Source organism: Panicum virgatum, chromosome 5K, assembly GCF_016808335.1.
Source record: "Panicum virgatum strain AP13 chromosome 5K, P.virgatum_v5, whole genome shotgun sequence".
Classification (NCBI taxonomy): Eukaryota; Viridiplantae; Streptophyta; class Magnoliopsida; order Poales; family Poaceae; genus Panicum; species Panicum virgatum.
This window is the reverse complement of record NC_053140.1, coordinates 17,814,191-17,826,542: the sequence shown is the minus strand read 5'-3', so window position 1 is coordinate 17,826,542 and position 12,352 is coordinate 17,814,191. Positions and strand designations below refer to the sequence as shown.

The window sequence follows — 12,352 nt, the reverse complement described above, 5'->3', positions numbered from 1 at the left end:
ACACGCGGGACGAGGAAAAGAAAGAGAAGGGACGGCGATTGATTTCGGTGTCGGACGGCGAAACGCCGGGAAGGACTTTGGGAGATTAGGAGTTCGGACAGAAAAAGATTCTGAAACGATTCGAGCTTAGCGACGAAAAAGTTTTGAAAATTATTTCTAGCGAGTGATTTGTTTTGGTGAATTTTCGGGGTGTTACACTCATATATCTTGTTTTTGCCAAAGTTTCTAAAGTTACTTTTCTTCAACACTCTTGTGAAGTTCTTGATAAAGAAAGCCATTTCCTCATCATCAAGCTTGTCATCATCGTTGCTTGATGTATCATCTTTTGAGTGTTGAGATGCCTTTTCTTTGCCTTTTGACTTTGCTTGAAGTGACAAACCATTATTCTTTGCAGCTTGCTATTGAAGCTCGGCTAGATCTTGGTTAATCTTGACTCTCTTCAATTGATCATGGTGAGCTTCAATTCTTCCAAGGACATTTTCGGCGGTGAAGTGCTTGAATCCCCTTTCGGCTCTTATTAGGCTAGGTAAAGTGATATCCCTAGCCATGTAAACGGTCAAGAACTTGTCCACAATCTCACGGTCACCCCACTTGTCACCACCAAATGACTTGATTTGTGATCTTCTTCATGCGGTTGTACATTTCTTTGACACTTTCATCTTTCTTCATGGAGAATAGGCTCAATTCATCTTCCAATGTCTTGATTCTTTATTCACGGACTTTTCTTAATCCTTGATGATTTACTTGGAGAGTGTCCCAAGCATCTTTGGCGGTTGGTGCATCTTCTATCTTGTCAAACTCTTCAGGACTCACGGATGTGTAAAGTATGTGCAACGCTTGAAAGTTTTGTTGTAGCACATATGTTTGAACCGGCATTGGAGTTTCATCTTCATCCGGTATTTCACATCCAACTTCCACAACTTTCCAAAGATCCTTGTGAATTGCATTCATGTAACCAAACATCTTTGTCTTCCATTGACTATATCCGGTACCATTAAAGAAAGGTGGCTTGCACATGTGAATTGATGCATTGTGCTCACTAGGAATTTGAAAAGTGTAATCATGAGCAACTCTTCGATAATCACCTTTTTCTTTTGACCTTGATGAGCTTCCCTTGTTTGAGGAGCGTGAGGCTCTTCTCTTGGAGTTGGTGTCGGAGTCATCACTTAAATCAATGACAATCCGAGAACTAGACTTCTTTTTCTTGTGTTGCTCCTTCTTCTTCTTTTTCCAAGCCTTCCACTTCTCATAAGACATCTCATATTCGGATGTCTCCGCTTCACTCTCTTCTCCACCACTTTGTCGTCATTTTCCTTTTCATCACCATTTTTGCCCTTTTGACTCTCATCATCCGGATTCTTGGGATTCTTTTTATCACTCGACATCTTGACCTCTCCGGACGGTTAAGCCCTTTGAATGCAGAGCCTCGCTCTGATACCAATTGAAAGGACCTCAAAGATGCCTAGAGGGAGGGTGAATAGGCAATCTGCAACTAAAAACCACTTTAAAACTGTTAGACGCAGACTAAGCACGGAAACTCCAGGTATAAGCCCGGAAACTCCGGGTTTTGTGTCCGGAGTATCCGGACCACTTTCCCAGAGACTCCGGGTATGAAACTACTGAATGCAAATAGCAAGAATCTGAGCGAGAAAAGTAGATCGAGCAAAAATACAAGTACCAGGGGTTCCTAGAGATGAAGTTCCACAAGATAGTTCTCACTAGAAACATGTATATTAGTAGATCGATCCCAAACCCTAGAAACAAGGTCTCACAAGCAAATAGTAATGAAATCAAGTAAAACAACACAAGTCAGACAAGGATTTTTTCCCGGAGTTCACACCCGAAGGTGCTACGTCTCCGTTGAGGAAGGATTCAAGAGACGGTGCTCAAGAACCCCTATGTTCCTCTCCCAAAGGCGAGATCACCTCTCAAGCCCAAGGTCACTTACTATGGATTCCTCGGCGAGGAATGAAGCTTATAAACTTCTTGCGCAGCTCACAATCGAGGTCGAGCAATCACAAGCACGCCTAGCCGTCTAGGAGCACAAGGCTCCAAGAGTAACAAACTTGAATCCGCGGGTTTGACCAAAACCAAGTGCTCAAGAGGTGGGAATGAGGCTCACTAGCATGAATCCTTGCCCTTGCTTGCTTCTCACTCAAATCCCTGAAAGGAATCACTCAAGAATGGAAGAGAGGGAGTGAGGGAGCTTTCTTGGCTTGGGGTTGAGTTCAGCTCGTCAAAGTGGCAAGAGACATAACTGAAGGGTGTGGAGGGGTATTTATACCCCTCAGCCCAGAATATAGTCATTGGGCGAAGGGTTACCCGGAAACTCCGAGTATATGCCCAGAAACTCCGGGCAAGGAGCATCCGGAGACTCCGGGCAGCCCTGTCCGGAGAATCCGGCCCTATACCCAGAGTATCCGGGTTAGGCAGGATAAAATCTCTCATTTTGCTCTTTGAGTGGTATTTGTGTCTCATAAATGTTTGTCTAGGATCTCTTGAGCACTAGTTTCAAATCAAAACCTTTGAATCAAGTCTCTTTTGATAGTACGGCGTTCCTATACTCAATTTTTCAAAATTAAAATCTAGTTTCTTGAGTACGCTTGAACTCCACCTTTTCATTTCCTTTTTGAGGGGTCGTACGTCGTCACTTGTTTCACCTATACAAACTCATCACCTGCACACATGCTCAATTACACGATTAAATACACATGTGTTTTGTCATTATTCACCAAAAATCACTTAGGGGCCTAGATCACTTTCAAAACTAAGATGGAGAACTATTGGAGAGTGTGTTTTTTTTTGTTTTTTTCTAAAAAATAAGAATAGAGAAGAGAAATAGAGAACTCTTGGAGATGCTCTAAGGTAGGTCTCGCGATAGTGCTATTTAGAGAACGATCTCCATCTAGGTTTTTTTTAGGGTACGATCTCCATCTTGTTGCCTCCATAAATAAATTAAAATATACTCGCTCTGTTTCAAAATGTAGGTCGTTTTGGTTTTTTTAGATTCATAGTATTTGCTAAGCACATAGATATAACATATGTTTAGATACATAGCAAAATATATGAATCTAAAAAAGTCAAAACAACCTATATTTTAGAACGCAGGGAGTAGAATGGATCGAACGAGCCCACCTAGACATGTCTGATGAGTTGCCGCTTGGCAAATAGCAAAACCAGACTAATAAATTTATAACGGGCCAAAAACATGAATTCAGGTTTGGGTCAGATTGCTCAGTAATGGGCTGTATATGCAACAGCAGAGGCCGGTCACGGCAGAGAAAGTAAAGGGAAAAGGGAGGAAAAGGCCGGATATCTTATTTACGTTTTGGGCCGAATTAGGCTTTGCATGGATTTACACTACTACTCTCATCGTTCCTCCATTACTTCCCCGTGTCTCAACACACAAGAGGGTTATACAGGTTTAGGGTATTAACAGGTATACTTCTTATATTTTTTTCAAAACACAGTACAGATGCATATGCTCACAAACACACGCATACTCACCTCTACACACACGTAACTCTACTTCTATGAGCACCTCCAATAGACCGAGCTGGCAGATCCTCAAAATGGGAGAAGTCACCACTGACGCTTCGCAATCGATGAGCACGTCTTCTATCACTAAAAGAATAGCGACAGTTAAATTTTGAAATAAATCTAGAAAAATAGGAGCACTAGTGCAGAGTCGAGGACGTATCACCCCCAATGTTCTGCCCGTGGATTGTATTAATTTGTGTTGCAAAAATCAAATTGTATCATTAGGTGACATTGCAAAAACCCAAAAGACTCTTGACCCACCTTAATTGCCTAGGGTGATAATTGTGACCCCACCATCTTTGTCACATATAACTTCGTCCTTCCAAAAAATACAGTTCTATTTATTTCAAATAAATTAGTGGTGGTGCGAAAAGATCCCGTACTCTTATTTGGTGTCTCTTCATTTTACAAAAGTCACCTACCAGGTGAAGTTTAGTTAATTTGTCCGTGTCAGCTCTAACTATATCTTACACACGCTCTAACAAGATAGTCAGTAGCTATTGCATAGATATTCTTATTTTCAGCTGGTAAAATATAGTTCTTAATGGGGTTTTGCAAATCGTTTGGATGAACAACGGCTGAGATCCTGTTTGCTTGATCAAGTCAAGTGCTTGGTAATCGGTAGCTTCACGTGAAGGAACGCTCCTGTCCTTTCTTAAAAAAAAAAGTGCAGATACGCTCCATCCTTAATCCCAACAGAATTTCGATCAGCAATTACCTAACAGTTTCAATTCGGGCTAGCTTGTGCAAAGTCAGTCCGCCAGTCATCTCGGCCGTGACCTTCCGATCCACGATCCAGTTCACTAGTTCAGCTATGGAGCCTGTAACGAATATAGCAAAGAGGATATTGTCGATGTGGGCAGCAGTTAACCATAAAAGGGTACTCCGTGAAACTTTTTGGCTCTAGCACGCAGTGAAAATGGGAAGAGTTTCTACCTCCACTGAAAAATCGGTCAAGTGTTCGTCTGCAACTGCAAGCATGCAACTGCAGCTGATGAGCGACCAGCAGCTCACCACTTGCAACATTGATTTTACCCTCCGACCCAACCGACTGCAGACAACCACTCCAACCGCGGAACTGTTTGTAGTCAATGCAAGATTCAAGACGGAGACGACAGAAATGTTACTCATCCATTAAATTCAAGGATCAAAAGCTCAACAAGATTCATGATCGGTAGCAATGGTGGCGGCATCTCAAGCAGCCGCAGATGGTAGACCGGGACCATAGGATGAGATCTCGGCTCGCACAACAGATTCACTCACTAATCAGCACACAAGTTTATTGCTGGACCTGGAGCCGTGGTGGATGGATGGTGGTAGCAGGGGAGGAAGGAATCTAGAATCCGCCGTGGAACGGACCACGCGGCCATGGCGCGGCGCGCACGCAGGACGCGTGCCGGAACTACTCCTGTTGTTGCGCGCCGACGGCGGTGGCGGCGCGCGCCTTGAGCCATGCGATGATTTCGTCGAACACCTTCTCGACGTTCTCCTCGGGCTCGCCGACGATCTGGTGCCACATCCCGGGGTAGACGCGGAGCGTCTTGTCCTTGCTCCCCGCGCGCCTGAACAGCTCCTCGACGCAGGCCGGGTCGCAGACGGTGTCGTCGGCGCCGTGCACGGCGAGGAGCGGGAGGTCCACCTCCTCGAAGCGCGCCTGCAGCTCCCGGCAGACGCGGAGGAGCTCGAGCGCGGTGGCGGCGCGGGGCGGCGCCGTGGTGCGGCGCGGCGAGGCGAGCGCGAGCCGGCGCTTCCACTCCACCTTGAAGGAGCGCTCGGGGATGTTCCCGCGCGTGAAGGCGACGCGCCAGGTGGGCACGACGGCGGCGGCGGCGGCGAGGAGGTGCTCGAGCGGCCAGGGCGGCTTGAAGCGCGGGCTGACCCCGCACATGGCGCCGTTGAGCACGGCGCCGTCGCGCCAGAGGTCCCCGCGGCGGAGGTGGAGCAGCAGCGCGATGGCGCCGCCGAGGGACTCCCCGTAGAGGAAGCAGGGGAGCGGGGGCGGGTAGTCGGCGCGGAAGGCGGCGAAGGCGGCGTCGCAGTCGTCGAGCACCGGGGCGATGTCGGGGATGTGGCCCGGGAGGCCCTCGGAGAAGCCGTGGCCCTGGTGGTCGAGCGCCGCGACGGCGAACCCCGCCGCGGCGAGGTGGACGGCCGTGAGCTGCACCATCCAGCTGGACTCGCCCGTGAAGCCGTGCACGACGGCGACGGCGCCGAGGACGCCGCCGCCGCGGGGCACCCAGCGCTGGGTGAAGATGCGGAGGCCCCGCGGGTTGACGAAGGAGGAGGTGGTGTGGGTGACCCCGTGGCGCGCGTAGAACTCCTCCGGGGTGAGGCTGCCGAAGGGGCTCCGCTCGTCGGCCTCCGCGATCGGGTGAACCATCTCGCCGCCGCTGCCGCTGCCGCTGCTAGTGCTAGCTAGCTTGGCTCCCTCGGGCTCTCTCCCTCTCTTGCAGACTTGTAGTGGGGTGGAAACAAGGGGAGCGTTGGTGGTGGAGTTGGACTGCCCGCCGCCGCCGGCTGCCCTCCCCCAAGGCCCCAAGCGCCAGTTTTATTGGACTCTCCTGTGGTGGGTGGGAAGGGAAGCAGGCACGGTGCAAACAAAATCCTTGTGCCCGATTTTAGCGGCCGCGTGACCGATCCGTTCGTGATCCGTGGGCACTGGCCGCTGGCCCCGGCCAGTGCATACGAAAAAGTCCGGTGGCATGGCACGGCACCAAACGTGCCGGACGGGTTCAGTCCTGCCGAGCTGGGCAGCTGGCACCGTTAGGCCAAGTCTCATCATTAAGTTTCTATCTCACTGCAGCTACAGTGTAGGAGCATGTCTCTCAATTAGATATTACTTAGCTTATATGTAAAATTTAAAATTCTAAAACTATCTTGCGGCACATGCATAAAATATTAAATTTATATAAAATAAAAAACTGATTATATAATTTGTTTGTAAATTACGAGACGAATCTAATGAGTCTAATTAGATTATAATTAAATAATAAATTGCTACAGTAAACACATGCTATTGATAGATTAATTAGTTTTAATAATTTCGTCTCGTAGTTTACAGATGTGCTCTATAATTAATTTTATGATTAATTTATATTTAATATTTCAAATATGCAAAATTTCTATTTCAAAGACTCTACTGAGGCAAATGAAAATGGTGATCGCAATTTGTTTGTTATTATACTAGTCCGCGATCATGTACAGTATATACAATCAATGCCCGTCCGTCCGTCCGTCAGCGTGAGGCAGCTGTGCTCCTCCCAACTACCCTGGACCGAAAAAAAAAACCTACCCTGGGACCGCGGCGAAGGGAGCAGGGGATTAATATCCGTGATAGAGATAGCCAACAGAAACCATACTGGAAAGGGTTCTGCATTCAGTTCTCCAACCGCTTTCCTCCTAGCCCTCCGATTTGAACCCGATCTCAGTCGGTTCATAAGACTCTCCTGGTCCTGGAGCCATGCATCGGCATCGTCGAGGCCGAAGAGATAAATTAGATGCGAAGGCCACGAGGGACGTAGTAAGAATTAGCTCAGCAGACTGCTGCATAATGACTGATGAGGTTTATTTTTAGAGAAAATTCTTTATTTGACACTGAGAATTTGAGTCGTTCCTTTCTTCACCCTCAAAAATTTTTCGTTCCCTATTTGACACTCAGATTATGTTTCGATCCCTATTTGACACTGCAGTTAGATTTGAGGCTAACAGTGTTAAATGGCCACATGAAAAGACACATTTACCCCTCTCGACAGCAATGTAGCTTAGTGCTATCCTGGTGCACCTGTACGGCAATGCAGTTTTGTTGGTGCATGTTTTTTTCTTCTTTTATATTTGCAATATATTGACTTCATTTATATTTTCTGGACCAATATTTTTGCATCATTTATAACCAAACCATTATGCATAAATAACAAGTGCATCATGTGTAACCGCTAGATAGATGCATAAATAAGATATCTCCATAAATAGAGACATGCAAATTGACAGAGATAACAAGGTCACATTGCCACAGCTGGATACAGTAGGTTCACATAGAGTTGAAGTTTAAGACATGCAAATTCACATAGACATGAGAGTCACAGGATGCACCAAGCCAAATACACGAGGATCACAGGCTGAGCCTTCTCTTGCTCCTTGTGCTCATTGCAGGGCTAGCAGGATCTAACTTTTTGCTTCTTGTGCCCATTGCTGGGCTGTCAAGTGTCAACACAGGAATGGTTGTTTTCTTCTTCTTGGATGGTTGTTTCATTTTCCTTTTTGCCTTTTCCTTGACAGGAGCAGTTTTCTCGGGCACATGTGGCTCAATGGAAAGAGGCAAAACAGAAATTGGTATGGTTGAATAATTACCTCTACAGTACCACCATCTATTTTAGAAGCATGTAGTCTCCATTGGCAGTTATCTTCATCTTTCCTTGAACAGTAGGCCCTGAACCTATCTGGTGCACTTTTCTCCATGTTATATTCGAATTCATGTATGATTGCATGCTGAGAAATAGCCAACTTAAACTCTGCCATAAAAGGATACGTGTAACACCTCTGGAGTTAATCACCTATAATTAAGTTTAATCGCGGCTATTAGTTTTAAACTTACGCAATAAACCACAAGATGAAATTTTTCTGTCAGCTAGGGCCGGATCGGTCCGGCCGGCGTGAGTAATCGGTCAGACCGGTCAAACCTATATAATCTATTTGACCCCACAATCATTAAAACCGGAATCTCACTCTATTTCTCTCCCTCACAGCTCACTCTCCCTCACGTTCACTCTCTCCCTTTCACTCCCTCACGAGCTCTCCCTCTCCCTCACAAGCTCTCCCTCTCCATGAGGCCCTAGAATGCAAATCCTCCATCTAAACTTGATTCCAAGGCCAAGGAAGCTTCCAATCAAGTGGGGGGACCTTCCTCCCCACGATCTCCTCCCCGGGTATCTTGGATTTCGAGCTCTTGGTGCAAGAAAAGCTCCTTCAAGGTACTCCAACTTGTGCCGGCCCGATCTATCTTTCTAGGAGGTTCTAAGTGATTTCCCTTGGTCAATCGTCTCTATATGCACCCCTTAACTAGGATCTAAAAGGGTTTTGATTTTGGCTGGTTAGTTTTTCCCCAAGAAGGATTTTTGTTCTTGGCGATTTCTGGTTTTGGCTGAAAACGTGCTTATCGGAACTTCCTACCCCATGTCGAAACTTCCGACAAATTAATTCCAATCGGCCGAGGACCCTTTGTCGGAACTAAATTTCTGTCGGTGGTCGGAACTTCTGTCACCTGGTCGGAACTTCCGATCAGCACAGTGCAACAGTACTTGTAAAATGCGTAGAAAATTACAGAAAAATAAAAAAATGCAAACCTAATTTTGTTAGCTTCGTATCTTCATGCTCTATATGATAGAACCATGAAATGTGTTGTTTGATAACTTTTTATATACAATTTTATTTATATTTGATAAAATGCTTTTCTAACTTGCTAAATGCATAATTGAAGTTAGGAGCATGCTAAAAACATAAAACCAGTTGGATTAGCTTTGCTTTGACATGTAGTACTTAGGGAAGTTAAGACAATTTGTTAGAAATTGTTTTTGGGATATCGGGTGTTCTAAAATTAAAAAATCATATTTGCATTCACTCATATCATATGCATACGTGTAGCAGCCGCAACGGAGGAGGTTGTGTATGAGGTGATTGTGGAGTCCCGGGATCAGCAGGAGCAAGCCCAAAAGGAGGTTCACAAGGACTCAGCCCAAGGCCTAGTTGACCCTAGCTCTGAGCAGCAGCTCGAAGGCAAGCCCCGGTGCAGGTCCTATTATTTTAAATTATGCCTCACTATATGTGTTTAATTACTTGTGCATTATGTTTTAGGAATTGTTTGGAACCTTAGTTGCATGATCCTTAGGTTACCTTGAGTTTATATTAGTATGCATAGGCCGATAGCAATGCTATGCTTAATAGGACCCGGTAGAAGTCGAGTAATTTCCTATTACTCGCGAGATATAGGAAGTATTTATATTTCGGTACATGAGTATTTGATTCAAGATGGAAGGTATGGGAAGGGAGACCGGGTGGGGGTATGTGTAGCCCCATCTGTGTTGATTAAGGACCATTTCGTTGTTGGCTGTGCTGATCGGGGATTGAATTATACTAACCGCATGCCGAGAGTAGGAGGTAGTCGAAACTGGTAAGACTAGTACTGCCTTGCTTCGAAAGTACAGAACTTCATCACCACCCTTAGGGCGAGTCGAGTAGTCGCGGAGAAACAGTATGCATGTATTTACTTTTGGTGGTCTCTCGTTGAGTTTGACTGACTATATGTAGGTGGGGCGGTTCTGTAGTTCGAGGCGGGGAGGGGAATGGTTGGTGCGTGTGGTCCGACGGGGCCTATGCGTGCCGTGTTGGTTAGGTCCACCTTGCAAGGTTAAATTGAATCGATTCGCCGTGCTCGCGGTTATGAGAGCCTTGATCTCTTGGTCACATTGTAGAAAGGAATTGAATAGAAGGAGACGAGGGAAATGAGGGCTGATGTTAGCTAATTAATGGTTTGTTCACCTTGATTATTGTAGATTTTTAAACCTTAGATGATCAGTAAATGTATTGATATAAATTGGAGCTAAAACTTGAAAAGTAAGGACTTACTTTTAGATGCTTTTTTCTGCAAAACCAACCACTGGCCAAGAAGCTTTGCATGTCTAGATATGTGGGCTAAGTATACCCACTGGTCGGGTAAGTCTTGCTGAGTATTAGTTGCTCAGGGTTTGTTGCCACTAAATTTATTTCAGGGCACTCGGACGTTGACTTCTGCCCCTGTTGTGTCAAGTTCATCCGCCGTGACGCAGAGGGGTGGGAAGTGGTGGACCGGGACCAGTAGGCTAGGAAGTCGGCGGGTTGCACACTTGACGGCAGAGTGTGCAGCCCCTCTATTTTGCTTGGACCGGTCTGACCGGTGGTCTTGGACAGGTCGTGAGTAACCGGTCTGACCAGTTGAGAGAACCGGTCTGACCGGTTGTGCAGAATCTGAACTAGAGTAGTTAGTATAGTGTAGGTCCTTTCTTATCGAACTTTGGTTACATCTATTGTAAAACTTGTAAAGTATGTAAGCTATTGTATATTTGAACTCGGTTTGTAAAACTATTGTATTTGAACTTGGTTTGTAAAACTTCATATCTCTATTGTGTGTTACTCTTATTTTCAAGTAATTGTCGTGCTTGTACCATCTGCGCCCGCCTTCGTGTGGGACTACCGGTGTTGTTTCGATCGGGCCGGGGGTTGAGAAAGGACCGTCAAATTAAACCATTAAGCAAATGTGACTGATGTGTTCAAATGACGACCATTACGCTTAATTTAGAGTTTTAATTTGGCGATTCCGTCACAATACATGGATCATACTGCCATTGGAGGGTCTTTTTTATCATACTCCATATTATGGACATGTTCTTTCTCATGACCTACCAACTCTTGGTCAGCCTCTAGTTCAGACTCCGACTCAATCTCCAATTCACTCACATCTTCATTATCATATTCAGGAAAATATGACTCATCTTTTTCCTGATACTTTTCCTCACTCACATCTGCATTCTCTAAATACATTATCTCCTCATCAATACCAACATGCTCATTCTCTGGTGATGGATTGCAAAGGTCACTATCATCATCTAGTATATCAGCATTGCTAGGATGCATTTGCACATCATTATGCCACTCTTTGATAGGCTCGAATGGCTCAGAGGGATCACAGTAAGAAATGAACTTGGTCACAACCTTTGTTTTGGAGTTTTTGTCAAACATGAACATCAATTCTTGGTCAGATTGTACTTCTGGAAATGTGTTCTTAACATCATCAAAGTACTGAACATGAGCAACTTCCAAATAACCCGGTGGGTGTTTATCTACAATCTCTTCAATTAAACCCTTGTAATTTGTCAAGTCTGAATCAATAACCATATCAAAAGCGAAACATGACACATCCTTCCTAACTTTTTTTTTTGCCAAGCAGTTTAATTTTTAGCAAATATGTAAAATTTCGATCCATCCTGTATATAAAACAAGAGACCAATCTAAAGAATCAGCATTGCTACTGGATGTCTCTTGCTACTCCTATTGCAAAGCATTGGTAAACAAGACTGAACAGCTCTAATAAACAAGAACATGAAGTGATAAACTCACCCCTCTAGAGCAGCACCACATCCCACTCCTCCAGCACCTCTGTTTCCAGTCCCAGTAGTAGCCCGTGACGGCCCAGTGCCCCCCAGGCTCGTCGTAGCGCCTGCTTCTGGGCGACCCCTAGGAGCGAGGCCGCCTAGCGCTGCAGCAGAGGTAGCTCCCGCCGGGTTAGGGCTTTCCCGCGAGGTAGCCCCCACTGGGCTAGGAACCGGCAGCGAAGGAAGGGGGCGACCGTCATCCCTGAGGTGCCAATCAATCAGCGGCGACGGAGGGGGCGCCGCCGAGCTGGGGGGCGACGGTGGGGGAGGGCGCGCCTCTTCCTCCTCGGGATGCCCGGCGATGCGCTCCCCCTCCGGATCCGACTCATCCCCTTCCATTAGCTTCATTTGCAGCCTCCGGCACTGAAACCGGCGGGTCGGCGCCGCTGCTAGGGTTTGGGGGTGGTGGGAGCGGCAGAGAGAAGAAGAGCGAGGGAGGGAGGAGTCGCGCTCGGGGGCGGGGCAGACGAGTCTGATTTGGGTTGGGAGAGTCAGGGGTAATTTTGTCGAGCGTTTTAGATGTATACTATTATAAAAATTATAAAAAGATGGCCCCAACGTCCATACCACTAAAAAGTTTGGCGACACCTCTATATCATCGCGTTTTTTCGTTTTGACGTCTGTACCATTTT

General features: G+C 46.2%; 1 protein-coding gene across 1 annotated transcript; it reads right to left on the bottom strand.

Moving 5' to 3' along the window:
• Nucleotides 1-4,648: 4,648 nt before the first annotated feature.
• Nucleotides 4,649-6,107, bottom strand: LOC120706757 (caffeoylshikimate esterase-like). Its single transcript, XM_039991471.1, has one exon. The coding sequence runs from the start codon at nt 5,918-5,920 to the stop codon at nt 4,943-4,945; it is 978 nt and encodes a 325-aa protein (XP_039847405.1). The 5' UTR covers nt 5,921-6,107; the 3' UTR covers nt 4,649-4,942.
• Between the last annotated feature and the right edge of the window lie 6,245 nt (nt 6,108-12,352).

Bases quoted from the DNA above. Each gene is read 5' to 3' on its own strand.
- LOC120706757 (XM_039991471.1), bottom strand. From the start codon at position 5,920: ATGGTTCACCCGATCGCGGAGGCCGACGAGCGGAGCCCCTTCGGCAGC.